Below are 15150 nucleotides of genomic sequence, written 5' to 3'. Positions count from 1 at the left end.
CTAATAGGCCAGGAGTGACTGTGCCTTACACAGTGAGGATAAAGCTTGAGGTTTTTTCTCGCAATAGCAAAACTATTTTTACTGTGCATGAAAATGTTTAGAGGTTGTTTACCAGACACTCCTGCTTAGTGTGATTTTGACAGAATTCAAAGCAAGCTAATATTAATTACATTTGCCTTAGCATGCTTCTACTTTTATAAGTGTCAATAGGCTTCTGCTTCGGCCGCACAGTAGAGTTGTTCGAATAATGAAAACTAGTAGTGAGAAAATGGTACTTGTTTACTTAGTATTTCTTGTTTTCATAGGACTTACGGAAGGAAGAAAGAAAACCAAAAGTATCAAGACTGACTATTGATATAAAAATAATTACAGGGAATAAAAAGCAGTATTGAAATAATTACAGTGACAATTCAGAGATAAATGCTGCCTTTAATTTACATGTTGCATGACCCACTCTGAATGTTGACCAGAGAATAGTAGATGCCTTTTTCAGCCAGGAGCTGCTGATGGGTCCCTTGCTCTACGACCTTGCCATTCTGGACTACAGCAATCTTGTCAGCATTTTGGATGGTAGAGAGGCGGTGAGCTATCACGATGCAGGTGCGACCTTCTCTGGCTTTATCCAGCGCTTCCTGGACAATCTGCACAATAAACAAACCAAAATGTGAACTATTCTGGCAGCTGTCGTGAGACAGCTCAATTGCCATCTGTGAAGTAAACTGTAATATGACAGTGAGGGAAAGGGGATATCTGTGGCTTTAGTTTCCTGTTTTAGAATTACCCTGTGTTGTCAGAGTCAAAACTGTGGCAGTGGATGATGTCATGATAGATAAGAGAATGAGATGGAACCAGGTTCATTACTGAGATGCGTGGCCATAAATTATAATAGAGGACATTCTGACTGGATATAAGAAATATTCACTGCAAAGATAATTAAGCACTGGAACAGGGACAAAAGAGAGCTTGTTGAATCTCCTTGGAGATTTTCAAGGACCCTACTGGACACAGCACCAAGCAGCCTAATTTGAATTTATTATTGGCCCTCGTTTGAAGAGGAGATTTGATTAGAGACCTCCAGAGGTCCCTTCCTTGACTAATTATATATGGGAGTTCAATCAGCAATCTTAGGCCAACTATTATCAATCATACTAGTTCTCATGATTTCACAGGGGATCTCACGAATTATGTTTTTCTTAAAGCTAGCAACAGCAGAAAAACACTAATAAGAATCACTGCTTTCTTTTCTTTATTTGTTGTGTTTATTATGCAGAATAAAATAAGAGATGAAATTTCTGTACCTAACTGCCAAATAATAAAGAAAACAAGGAATCCTGGAATTATTTAATGGCATTTTCCACTCAATCCTTATGGCTTTATGCCTAGAATTAATCAAAACTTAGTCCATAGGGTTTGAGCTTTTCAGATTATATTTGTTATAATATTTGCCTCATTGTTAGTAAGTATTTTTGTAGAATCTGTGTTGATTTTCTACAGGTAGATTGTACTTTTGTTATACCAAGATTGCAGATTTAAGATTAAAGTATTCTAGCAATTTTTTCACTGGGAGTTTGCATATTAGCCATGAACATATAGCAAGGACTGAAGATCAATGGGAGAAACAAGAAAAATTATGAAAGCAAGATTTGGCAGTTTCCCAGAAAAAAAAGTTTTCTGGCAGCACCCTCAACCTTTTCAGCTTCTGAAGTTTGTGCCTCCTGATTCAATTTTGATAGCACTTTTCTAATTGAAGCCTGAAGAATTTCAGGCAAAGGAATGCCTTTGTCGTTGCTACTTTGATCTGTCTACTGCCATACAGATTCAAAAAAATATTTTTTTTTTTTTTTTGGCAATGAGGAGTAAGACCTTTATATTTGTCTGTTATTAACATTAATATGTAATGTGCTTAAAACACTGTATTTCCAGCTTTGGGCTTTAACCTATGGGAGTGAAAACTGTAAGCATAATAGAAACAAATACGGATTTAGGTTCCAGATTCCTGGCAATCCACAATCAAGTTACCTTTTCACTTTCTGTATCTAAGGCAGATGTAGCTTCATCCAGTAGCAGAATTTGAGGCTGACGTACGAGAGCTCGGGCAATAGCAATACGCTGTTTCTGACCACCAGAAAGCTGAGTTCCTTTGTCTCCTACACGGGTGTTGTATTTCTAGGAACAATATAATTAAGTTCAGATTATGAATGCAAAATTATTCTGAAGTATATTTAAGTATATCAACCCTGACACCAACCATCCATAAACTGCATATTTGATGCCAATAGCTCTCTAAAAACAGATGACCAGAATTGCTATCTGCCACAGATCTATAAAGCTTTTACTAGGAGACTTCTTTGTAGCATCAGCCGTTTTGTAAATTCAAAGCAACAACCCCTCTAAGGTTGGAAGGCAACATTTTCAATCAGGAGACAGAACACCAAGCTCAGTGAAAGTTTATGACAATACTGGGGATCAAACTCTGACCTTTAACACTCCGACTTGGTATCTTAACCAATCAGTTGTTGTAACCCATATTTATTCATCCTGAACTAAAAAATAGCCATGTATAAGATTGATCAGTTTCAGGCCAAATTATATACTATGTATCTATATATAGACACATACACTTATATGCTTTATCTATACTACAGTTTTGGACAGTTATGATTTTAATTTAGTTATATCAGTTAAGGTGGACCAGTCATGTAGGTCTGTAGGTCACTGTAGTATTTGAGGTATTATATATTTGGTTGCAAAAAGCATGGAAGTTTTATGAGCCATCATTATATAAACAAGATTTCTCTAAAAAGTTTTGGAAAAAGCAGAACTCTAAGTCACTAGAAATTAAGCACGACTTGCAAGAATCATGGACTTTGGCCTTCGTATTTTTTTTGAGAAATGCAAAAAGCAGCTTAACAGGCTGAAATTGAGCTGAATATTTAGAACATACAAAGCAGCTGTTGACCTCCTTGCTTCAGGAAGTTTTGGATACAAGTTGACATAGGTTAGAAATTGATTTGTCAAACCTGCAGAACTAAAATCCATCCAGAACTAAATAATAAAACATGATTTCTATCTTAGGAAATCCCCAAGTCACAAATTATGCGAAGTTAGGTGAGAAACCAGGGGAAATGTGATTAATTTTTAGTCTTTTTGAAGACTTATTTGTAAATATATATTGCTGGTCACTGCCTGGGACAAGATTTTGTGCATGACAGACCTTTTACCTGACTCAGGATGTTCATTCTTACATTGTTACGTGTTGGTCATATACACACACACACAGAGGGGGGTGTGTGTGTGTGAAAAACTTTCTTAGTAATTTTTGAACTGTAGGAATACTAGAAATTTAAATTCTGACTAGGTATAACTGGAAGAAATGTAAAAGAAACTTGTCAGTCTAGCAGAGTCCTTTACATATGCTTGAGATAAATAGGAACATAAAAAGAAATGTTCAATTCACTAAAAAAATCCCCACCCCATACTTCCAGGTCTCAGAATTGTGGATTTTCTTCCCAGGTATCTTAAATGTTCAGGTCTCCACCTGACAATAGAGTCTCCCAGAGTGAAAATAAGTATGGTAAATGCAATTAAGAAAGGACAAGATTTAAAAATCAGTTTCAGAGAATTTTGCATCTCAGGTAATTATTCTATCCCAGGGAATCATAAATGGACACAATTTTTCCCTGCCACAGTAGGTGACCTCCATTCTAAGTATGCGAGAGAACGAATAACTTACATCTGGCAGAGAGTCAATGAAGGAATGAATATTGGCTTCTTTTGCTGCATTAACAATTTCCTCATGTGACACTTGCCGACTGTTATCTCCATATGCAATATTTTCAGCTATAGTGCAGTCAAACAGGATCGGTTCTTGTGAGACAATACCAATCTGAGCTCTCAGCCACTGGATATTTAGTCGCTTTGCACTTTTGCCATCAAAAAGCTGAGAAACAAAACATTTTAAATTTCAGTCATGTAGCTATATGGGGATTTGAGACTTATGGTAAATTCACACACAGAAGTTGTGCAATTGCAGCTCTTTCCTTAGAGTTACCATATTGAAAGCTCATACAATCCTTTCCCCTCCTTCTCCGCTATGTTCCAAAATTCTCTAAGGGCTATTATATAAGAGTGAGGATAGTCCCTTCTCCTGCCTCAGTCCTTTTCTTTGCTTAAAGCTTTAATCAGGATTTTGAAGACAGTTGAAAGACAGGATATACTAAAGCAACTTCAAAGAACTTTGGGCAAATTTCTTTCATTTCTGTCTTCGGCAGTAAAGCTTTCCCCCATTTGCACATATATTCCCACGGAAGGAGCTGATTGGCAGTAGTATTCCATTAAAATAAAGAAAGAGTCAGGTTCACTCCTTCACACATCTCTAAGTCAAGCATCATATCTTAAATTTAATTGTAACGTACTGCCTGACAATGGACAAATTTACTTCTGGATTCCTTAAGATGTCATTTGCAGCCAGTCTGCTTTATTGATAACTCTGTCATACTTCTGCTAAATTTGACTACTGAGTTACTATAATTGTCTATTAGATAAATGTCAAGAGAAATATTTTTTTTTTCTGGATAGATCAGTTTCATAATTATGCAGTCATATCAACTTGGACACAAATGTACCAGGACATTAAAAGGGCTGTTACATCTCCACTAGAATCACCTAGTGCATTGCTCAGGCTATGTGTTGAGTGACATGATCAGCTGGATAACTGAAGAACTACCCCTTTCAAAACATGGATACTGGATGTGGTTAATCTACCTTCAGTAGATTAATTTCCCTTCAGTAAACCACTGTTGGTTATTTATGGATACAAGGTCAAAAACATTGGTGATGAAGTTGCACTTGGTTAAACATACTTTTGGGGCACCTATGCTGCTTCTTTCAACACATCAGTTTGCTACACTGGACTTGTTCCAACCTCAGAAAAATCTTGCCCATTACACCCAAGCCTTATTTAAGTATTGCTTTATCATTTGTGCGTATCTCTGCAGAGACAAGTTCTGAACATTCTTGTTAATCTCACCTCATCCAACCCAAACCATGTGGGTTCTTTTTTAAGCAAAATCTCAGCACATTTTACAGCAAAATGGCAATAAACAATACAGTTATATGAAAAAAAAATTATGTAAATTTGCTGAATAAGTAGTGTGGGAAACCCTAGATGTACTTAAACCAAAATTACCAAAAGTATTTACTATCTGTCACTTGGTGGGTGGGCATACTCTGAAAGATGTTTCTGACAAGTAAAAATAACGATAACAATTATTTTTGTCAATGTTCACTGTTTTAGGAAAAAACATAGATGGAAAGTTCTATTACTACATTACACAGAAGTAGATACGTGTATTTAATAACTTTTAAAGTTTTCATAACAAAAACTTCTCAGCAAATTTGTCCTAAATTCAAAGCCATCATTAAGGCTGTGGATCGGGCATATTTTTACCACACAGATCTTCCTTCATTAATATATTACCATGTGGGGTACAGGGACTTTCTGCATTATAATATTAATCCCTTTTAAATAAGGAACTCTGATGAGTCACTGCTTGTCTTTAACATTAAAAATATTTTAAAAATAAGATTAGAAATATGTTATACTCTAAAAGCACATCTTCACTTAACATGTTTACATGTTCTTACAAAAATACTTACCATTTCTCCATCAAGCGGATCATAAAATCTCTCAAGCAGCTGAACAACAGTGCTCTTCCCACAGCCACTGCTACCAACAAGAGCCAGAGTTTGTCCCTTTTCTACTTTTAGATTCAAACCTTGGAGGATTTTGACCTCTGGTCTGTTTGGGTAGTTAAATGCCACATCTTTGATCGTTATGCTTCCCCCAAATGTTTCCTATAATTGAAATAGTATCACTGTTACATCTTTAAGACAATTTGACAAAAGATTCGAATAGAGTTGCAGAAGTTTTGGGTATTTTTCCCCCACTGAAATAAAGTTTTGCATTTGCTGGAATACTGACTTTAACTCTGTGGTCCAAATCTTTTGAAGCTGTAAATTCAAAGTACAGAACTGAACTGTTTTGAAAATGCTCATAATTCTGCTAGTTGAACTCCACACAAATTGTACCTTAACCAGATTTTCAAAACAAATAACCTTTAGTCCATGTGGGCAGAAGCTGGACTCACAATAGAGAACTTAGTCCATGTTGCATTTAGATAAGGTGTCAAGAATACTTTGAGATAAGGAAATAATCAGAAGGAAAAGAAAAATCAGTTTGAAGGAAGTGGGAGGAATATTGTCCATAAATAATATTGCCTGTTACACATGGCTTACTTACAGGTTTCTCTCCTTCCTCGCTGTAACTATCTATTGAGGGTACTCTTTCAAACAGCAGAAACAAGTGGGCTGCTGATATCTTGGCTTTGGCATAGTCTGGAGCAAAAGAGCTGGTTTGTCCTAATGCCATTGCACCAAATACAACAGCTGAAAATACTCTGAAATCAGGAAGAAAAAAAATTCAATAAAAGGCAATGAAGAAAATGACAATGCAAATGGGGCTGCAGTCAATTTTTTCTTTTATTCATTAGAAAAAGGGGGCTAAATTAAAAAGAGTAATGTATTAACCAAGTATAATTATTTAAATACTCATTTAGCCCCAGCAATTTGTTTTCACCCTCTTTTAACTATGTGAGATAAACAAGTCTCCATTCAAAATCCAATGTTTTCGTTACTTATTACCTCTAATTTCTGTAATGATTAATATTGATTAACTATATTTAGTCTCAACTGGGGCTAGAAGGAAAGTGGTCAATGGATGGTGAAATTGTTACTCTAATCCTGTTCTGCTGTTGCTGTGGTTTCCTCTCTATGGTTCAATGACCTCTGGCAGTTAGTGATTAATTTTTAAGGCACCAATGAAAGTAAGAAATCAAGCCTGTAACATGACAATGAAGATTTAATTTGCTATCACAGCTCTGCTGGAAAAAGTTTGAAGGGTTCGCAACACCAGAAAAAGGCTGAAAACTACACTATTATTTTTTTATGGTGAATGTAGATGTACCTTTGCAGGCTATGAGACTTCTTAGCCTGTTTAAAGGCAAAGTAAAATAAATCCATTAATTTTTATCTTCTCTCAGAGTTATATAAACTAATCCATTTTATTCTGCATTTAAACAGCCTAGAATGGCTCACATAGATTTGGAAGGGATTGCCTGACCTAACACTAACTGAGCTACTGGAAGTTCACTCACCCAGCTGGCTGGAGGTGTTCAGCAAGCAGATGGAATGCAGACACTTTTCAACATCTTACAGCAAAAATGAGCTGTGTTAACTGTCTGTAATTAGGTTGCCCACAAAAAATTGGTATGATTGGCCTTTCTTAGCTATTGAGGTCACTGATATCCATACTGGTAGAATCTCAATCTTTTCATACTTGTTTCCATAGGCCTGTATTGAGCTATTGACTCTTAAATTCTAAATTACATTTCTTCTTATTTTATATACGATCTAGAAGAATGGGACTTTGGTTATGATAGGGGCTCTTAGGTATTATGGCAAATGATTACATAAACAGTCATTATAAACCCAAAATATAAAAGTAAGAAGCTAAGGATAAGCTAAAATTTCAAAGTGATTCCTTTTAATTTTTGTACCTGTCTAAATTAAAAATAAAATCCTCCACCTGACTATGAGCATGTACCGTACTCTACATACTGTTCTTACATTCATGGTTGATGCTTTCATTTCCCACATGAAATTGGTTCATTTAAGTGCACAAGCTTCTTATATGAATGTCATCTAAAATGATTTAGTTTTCCTTCCCTTATAGTGAACAGCATCTGCCTTATGGAATCCTGTTCTCCAATTATTTGACGTGTATTTTAGAGAGGATCTCAAATTTCTATTAATAAACCTGACATAGAATTAAAAAAGACACTGATGACCTATTCTTAAAAAGATTTTTACAATATGATTATGCTTCAATGAACAGGTACGACTATGTCTTTTGTAGAATATACAGAGAAACTCACAGCTACATGGATGATAAGATTGGTGAGAATAAACAAAGTGACATAAGTAGGATACTGTTTCAACCTCTGGAAAACATAATTGTCCCAAATAAATACAGGAAAGGAAATCCAAAATCAGGTCTATCTGAACAGATCAGACTCTGTAGTCACCATGATTATCGGCTTTGTAATATGCTTTCATTACATTTAAGTACAGAAGATTGCAAAGGAGATACTTACAAAAACACATCTTTATACTCCATTAATCCATTCACCACTAGATAGGCACCAAACCGGAAACAGCCAGCATAGGTAAAGAACATCATTGCTTGCGAAAGGGAAAAACACAATCCAAATATATGTGCCTTCTTCACAGAATTTCTGTAAGAAATAATGGATATTTTCACAAAAAATCATACATAAATCCTAGTATGCAAAACCCAATTAATTGGCTTCAGATGATACTGTTATGAATGGGAAGTGTATTCATGCTTAAACAATACAATCCCTTGTCTCCTATTAGGCTGTGTCCAAGAGAAAGTTAGTTTTGATCCCAAAATTTTATTTACTTCCAAGAACAGCTTGTAATATGCTGGTGCATATAGTGCAAAAACAGCTGACACCATAGATGCTATCTATAATCATTGTCTTAGCGTCTCACAGTTTTAAAACACTTTAAAGTTCTGTCCATGATTACCACTTTGAAGATGTAAATAACATGTTGAAATTGTACTACTGCATCACATAAGAGTGGAAAAAAAGAGCAGAACTGTTAACTTACCTTCAGCCAAAGCCATATTTTTGTGACATTTTTTCTTTACTTGCAATTTTATGTAAACTGAATAACAAAGATATTAAAGTTCAATATTATATGCCTAAGAATCTTTATTTTCAATTTAATCAGTCAAAATTCCTTTCTCAAATAAGATGAAGCCTGCAAGTATGCTGCAGAGATTAGATTTTGGATGATAAAACTATGCCTATAACTAAAAGCAAGGCAGAGAGAAAATTTTCTGTAACTATGAATGATACCATAAAAAAAAGAAAGAAAACTGTTTAATTTTATTAACACTAAGTCACAACAGTATGGTTCCTTCTAGAAAGAACCCAAACCAAAACATACAGAAGCCAGATTCACAAATATGTTTGTTTTTTTTTTATTAAGAGGCTGTTGTGACTTCTCTTTTACATAGCTGATTTGTGCATTAATTCAGGATAACAGAAGGCCTAAGCTCAATTTTTATAAAATAGCAACTCTGCCTAATCAGTGGTTTAACGTGCACTGAAATATTAACTGAAAAACACGTCCTATCTCTTCCAGACAAACTGACCCATAGGGCAATAAGCTCTTACGTATATTAGAACAACATTAAGATGAAAGTCTTGGAGCAACCCCATCAATCCCTAATCATCAATGTCAACCCTGAAAATGGTTAGGCATCATCCTGCAAGTTGTGAGATACAGACTTGGAATCCAGCAGCCTGAAAAAATCCCTAACTAACATCTTTTATGTCCTGCACTATGCTCTAACCACTCAATTATTATGGTGGATGTATTAGCAGCACCCCTACTTCTCTCCCATCATATCTGTGTACATATGCTGGCATTTCCTTTACTTTTCTCATGGATGTCTGAAAAGGAAATATTTCATTCTAGAACAAATAAATCTTTAATTGACAGTATCTTTTTAGTTATTCACTTGAAGACTTTTTAATTTTTATTTAGAACAGGTATAATTATATTACTTTTTTTCAGCCGCAAACCAATAAGTAATTACACAAATGTTTTCGGTCCTATTCATACTTTCAAAAATGGCTTAATGCAGTATTCAATTTACATTAAAAGGCATTTAATTAAATATCTGGAACACTTCAGGTGGGAGGTTAGATTAGATGACTTGCAAAGCTCACTTAGAACTAACATTTTTCCAAACCAAGTGACACTGCGATAGAAAATACCAATATTATCACAGAAAATTAATTAAATCAAAGAACAAAAATGTTGGCTGGTGGTTACATTTGTTAATAAAATTATGTAAAATATTTACATTATATCTAAAGTAATTAAGTTTTACATTATATCATACACACTAACAAATATCAATGTTTGTCCAAGTAAATATATGTAATTTATTCTATAATTTGAAGACAGATTTTTAATTTTTTTTTTTAGCTTAGTTATTTTTATTATACCTGTATGGTACCTGCAAGCGTTCCCCATACATCAACTCAAATTTTCTTTCTCGGGTCAAACTAACAACAGTTCTAATATTTTCTATGGCTTCTGTGGCAATCTGCAATAGAAACACAGAAGTTTTAATCAAAACTTAAGATTAGGTTGCAATTTCTTATTCTAAGCTAATAATAAGTTTCTGGTGGAATATGATATTGATTGTTTTATAATTGTTATTAAAATCATGGAGCTTTGTTATCAAAAGCAAGCATTTTACATGTTTATTTTTACGACAGTGAGATTTTCTGATAAGACCTCTTTAATGTCCTCCAAATAAGTGAGGAAAAACCATTAGAGAGCAATGACAATTATGGAGTACATATTCAAATGTAAGAAAAATGGCAATTTAGCATTCAACTTCCAGTCCGCTGTGTTTGGGCTGTAATTGGAACATCCAGGTTACATATGGGCCTGGAGCCTAACTTAGATCTCAGCAGTAAATATTTGATCTGACCAATAACACCTTCTTTAAGCTTACAGATTCTTTAGACTTGAGTCATTTGCATACACAAAGATACTTAATAACATTTGAAGGCAGTAGATGCATGCCTACAAGGAAGCAACAGACTCAGGGCTTTTAGGTAGTCTGTTAAGTCTACGTAGATGCCCAGGTCTTCCTCAATGACCACACAATAAGCGTAGGAGCCTGTATGGTCAATTCAGTCCATATGCACAGGGTTTTGTTACCAAGAGACAGACAATGTTTTTTTAACATCCTAAAACTTACAGAAGCTCAATCTTAACATTATGTTATATTTTAATTTTAGAAAGCATAGACTAGATATGCATTTATTTTACATAATATGGTTACTGCATTTGGTATATTACATGGCTCATATTTTCCATAAAGCTCTTTGAGAACCAGTTCTTGGGAGAACACTGTGCTTCTCTGGACCTAGGATCCTGAAACTCCCTCTGTTGCCGGCTCATGCCTAGAAGTCAGTAAAATCCCTGTTCTATAGAAATCTTTCTGAACTGAGCATGTATTTACAGAAAAAGCAGGACAGAAGCTTCAGGGAGAAGCATGAAAACTTAATAACTTACTGTACTACTACAGGCCTGTCATTCTCACTTCAGTGCCTGGTAAAATCATGGAGAAGGTTATTGTGGAAGTTATTCAAAAACATTTGAGAGACAATGCAGTCACTGGCCATAGCCAAGATGGGTTTACAGGGGCAAAGTCCTGTTAACTAACTTAATTTCCTTTTATGACAAGGTCACCCATCCCGTTGACCAAGGGAAGCCAGTATATGTGGGTTTTTTTCATTTTAATAAGAGCTTTGATACTCTCTCACACTATTCTTCTGGACAAGATGTCTGGCACACACCTAGAGAACTCCATAATATGTTGCGTGAAAAATTGGCTGATGGGTTGGGCTCAAAGGGTTTTAGCAAATGGCATTATATTCGGCTAGCTGCCAGTCACTAGTGGGCTTCCATAGCGCTCAATTTTAGGACCAGTGCTCTTTAAAGTTTTTATAAATGATCTGCATGCAGGAGTTGAATTGTGCACTAAGTTTGGTGATGATACTAGATTAGGAGGAGCTGTGGACTCCCTTGAGGGTAGAGAGGCCTTACAGAGAGATCTGGTTAGACTAGAGAGCTAGGCAAATACCGACCATATGAAATTTAACAAGAGCAAGTGCCAGATTCTGCACTTGGGACAGGTTAATCCTGTTTATACACACAAATTAAGGGACGAGAGGCTGGAAAGCAGCCCCACAGAAAATGATCTGGAGGTCTGGGTTGATGGCAAGTTGAATATGAGTCAACAGTGTGCCCTGGCAGCCAAAAGGGCTAATTGTGTCCTGAGGTGCATCAAGCACAGCGTAGATAGGTGGTTGAGGGAGGTGATTGTCCTGCTCTACACTGCAAGGGTGTGGCCACACCTGAGTACAGTGTGAAGTTTGGGGCACCTCAATATAAGAACATCAAACTATTAGGTATGCCCAGAGGAGAGAACCAAGATGGCGAAAGGTCTCAAGGGCAGGATTTGTGAGGAGCGACTGAGGTCACTTGGTTTGTTCAGCTTAGAGAAGGTGAGGGGTCTTTTGCAGCATTAATTGCAGTCTACAGCTTCCTCAAGGGGAGGTGCTGATGACCTCTCTCTGGTGACCAGCAATAGGACATGAGGAAATGGAATGAAGCTGCATCAGGGGGAAGTTCAGATGGGACATTAGGAAAAGGTTCTTCACTGAGAGGGTGGTCAGTCTCTGGAACAGGCTCCTCAGGGAAGTGATCACAGCACCAAGCCTGTTAGAGTTCAAGGAGCGTCTGGACAATGCTTTTAGTCATATGGTTCAGTTTTAGGTAGTCCTGTGAGGAGCAGGGTGTTGGACTCAATGGTCCTTATGGGTCCCTTCCAATGTGAGATATTCTATGATTCTGATTCTATGAATAGAATTAAATTCTGTTCTGAAAAGTGATCCTGTATGTTATGTCTTATAGGACACCAGAGTTATGGCAATTCATCATGCAGTTCAAATGCCTACAATTTAAAACAGAAAAACGAATAACCTCTATACCCTGCTACTTTTATCTAAGTTATCTAAACCACAGACCTGAAAGGATTTTTCTTCATAAACTGCTACCAAAGATTTTTAAACTGTAGTACTGTTATCCGTGTTCTAAAATATAGGGATATAATTATCTTATAGCCTTAGTAATGTTTGTGCCACTGTTTAAAACTTTGCACACAACTAACTTATTTATTTGAATGTAATACACAATGTTAATAACAAAGAAATGAAATAGGTTTTATTCTTCTTAGTTATATTGTCTCACCAATACTCACAGGAGTAGTCATCTTTTTTTGTTACTAACATAAGTTCAATGACCCTCTGCAGAAAGCAAATTTTCCAGGTAAAACCCTATTTTCACTGAAGAAAACTGGGGTTTTTTTAAATGGTAATTGAATAAAATGTCTGTAGTCTAGTGCTTGCTTAGGTTGCCTTGAGAGAGGAAATTCATATATTGGCAAGAAAAGAAAGCATTTTGCTTTGCAAAAAAAAAATCATATATTTTTGTGCTAATTTTTCACAATCTGCTGAATTAAGAAAGTCTCTAGTGCCTATTCCAAGAATTGTCAACCTTTTTCTGTTGTATATTACAACAAAACAATATGAAATAAACATTCAGCCATTAGAAAGAAGAAGCAGAAATGTAATCAGTTGAAAGGAAAGGAACTGCATCCTTTGGTTTGTATGAAAAAAAAACATGGAAAGATCGTTACAGTTTCCTGTGGACTTGGAGGGACAAAAATGTTTTTCAGCAACTTTCTCTACAAATGTGGTGGAAGGAAATAAAACCCATTTAGCAAATAGGAGTTACTGGGGGGGATGTCATATTAACACAGCTCAATTTAGGTGTCTAAGATACCAGTGTAGTCAATGGATACCTATTCAACAGAACTAGAAAGCAATTCAGCTGCCTATGCACTATATGCCTACCTGGTCTCATTCTCCAGGATCGCTGGCTTTAAGTGAGAAGGACTAATTCCATCACCCACATGCAGGTGGCTTGTGCCATTGGAGATGCTCTAGGATACTCAACACATTTGGGTAAGGAATGGCCGATAGAACATAGAGTAGACCCATACCCTTCTGAAATGGCAGCTGGAGGCCACCCAGATACTAGGGCATCTCCAATAAGTATAAGGGGACATTAGACTGCTAGCACATATGCAGATACATACATTTAAATACCAAATCTGAAGATTAATATTATTCCTTATGTGCATGGCCTTAGATAAGTTATTTTCTTTTCAACAGCTTTTAAAAACAGTAGGACATAGTAAGGGATTTTAGAAAAGCTTTACCTTGAAGAAAGCAATATCTGGGAAGTGATGAAATAGTTGTTCTGTCGCAAAAGGATTTTTGGAATGAAGTGGCATTAAATGCCTTCATCTAATTTCTTAAACAAGAGTCTAGCCTTCTTGCTTTTCAGTTCTCATCTTTCTCTTCCACTCAAGAAATAAAGGAATGGCAAACAGACTCAGAAACCAGTGGATATATACATATTATCCCTGCAAACATTAATAAGATGAAAGAGAAAAAAAAAAGAGCAGTATAATATATGTAAGACAGATGACATGCCAAAAAGGGATGGAAGGGAGAAAAAAAAAAAAAAAAAAAAAAAAAAAAGAGAATGTCAAAATGAAGAGGGTTGCACAATAAGGAAAACAGAGATGATCAGAACAGGAAGGAGAAAGAACGTGCCTGAATAGTGCTTAGCACATTCTGGGGCTTATCAATTATTAAAAAAAAAAAAAAATATTGGTTAATAATGTAAGCCTTCAATTATTATTGAAGAAGTGTTATGCTCTGTAGGTCTACTAGTGAAACTATATAGAGCCTGTCTGTCTCTGGAAGTTACATATTATGATATGTTCTGTATATGGAAGTAATAGATCAGTCAACAATGCTTTCGTAAACATGTTTGTATACATTACACAGAAATAGATAAAATTCTCTAGACCCACCTTTCCTGCAGCTTCCAGCTCTTTTTTATCTTTCTTAGCATGCCCACTCAACATCTTCATTTCAATCATTCCTGCCACTGCAATGATCGGTATGACAGCTAGAAGTAGCAGGGTCAGCTGCCAGCCATAAACTAATGATATAATAATTCCAGTCCCCAGGTTAGCTATGTTTTGGGCAATTAATGCCAGTCTGACACCAGTTGCCTGGAGGAAGAAAAAAGACATTTCTTGCTAAAGTAACATTTTAAGTAAGGAGAGCGTTTTCACCTATAATATTCCTGATTCTTAAAACACTATTTCAAGTCTTAACTCAGTTTTGTTGTTTTTCAGAATAGGAGTTTCTTAAATGATTTGTAAAGGATTATCTAGATCATGTTTAATTCCCATATTCTGATTACTTAAATTTGCACTGCTGTTTCTAAATTTTGCTTTTGAAGCTGAACAGACTTTAACCATATCACATA

General features: G+C 35.8%; 1 protein-coding gene across 9 annotated transcripts in view; it reads right to left on the bottom strand.

Moving 5' to 3' along the window:
* Positions 1–409: 409 nt before the first annotated feature.
* The window catches only part of ABCB1 (ATP binding cassette subfamily B member 1), a 53562-nt gene continuing 38821 nt past the window's right edge, over positions 410–15150 (bottom strand). For 7 of the 9 annotated variants that reach the window (XM_055805413.1, XM_055805417.1, XM_055805415.1 and 4 more), the window contains 8 exons: positions 14687–14890; positions 10167–10267; positions 8214–8354; positions 6302–6458; positions 5659–5856; positions 3734–3940; positions 2020–2166; positions 410–641 (listed from right to left, as the gene is read on the bottom strand). In XM_055805413.1, coding sequence (XP_055661388.1) covers positions 435–641; positions 2020–2166; positions 3734–3940; positions 5659–5856; positions 6302–6458; positions 8214–8354; positions 10167–10267; positions 14687–14890 — 1362 coding nt within the window. In that variant the 3' untranslated portion in view covers positions 410–434. Of the gene's footprint in view, positions 642–2019; positions 2167–3733; positions 3941–5658; positions 5857–6301; positions 6459–8213; positions 8355–10166; positions 10268–14023; positions 14231–14686; positions 14891–15150 lie in introns of those variants that run through there. The other 2 variants (XM_027777512.2, XM_055805420.1) reach the window with 2 other exon arrangements.

Source organism: Falco peregrinus, chromosome 5, assembly GCF_023634155.1.
Source record: "Falco peregrinus isolate bFalPer1 chromosome 5, bFalPer1.pri, whole genome shotgun sequence".
In the NCBI taxonomy this organism is placed as follows: Eukaryota; Metazoa; Chordata; class Aves; order Falconiformes; family Falconidae; genus Falco; species Falco peregrinus.
The sequence above is the reverse complement of the archived record's forward strand: the minus strand, read 5'-3'. Positions and strand labels throughout refer to the sequence as shown.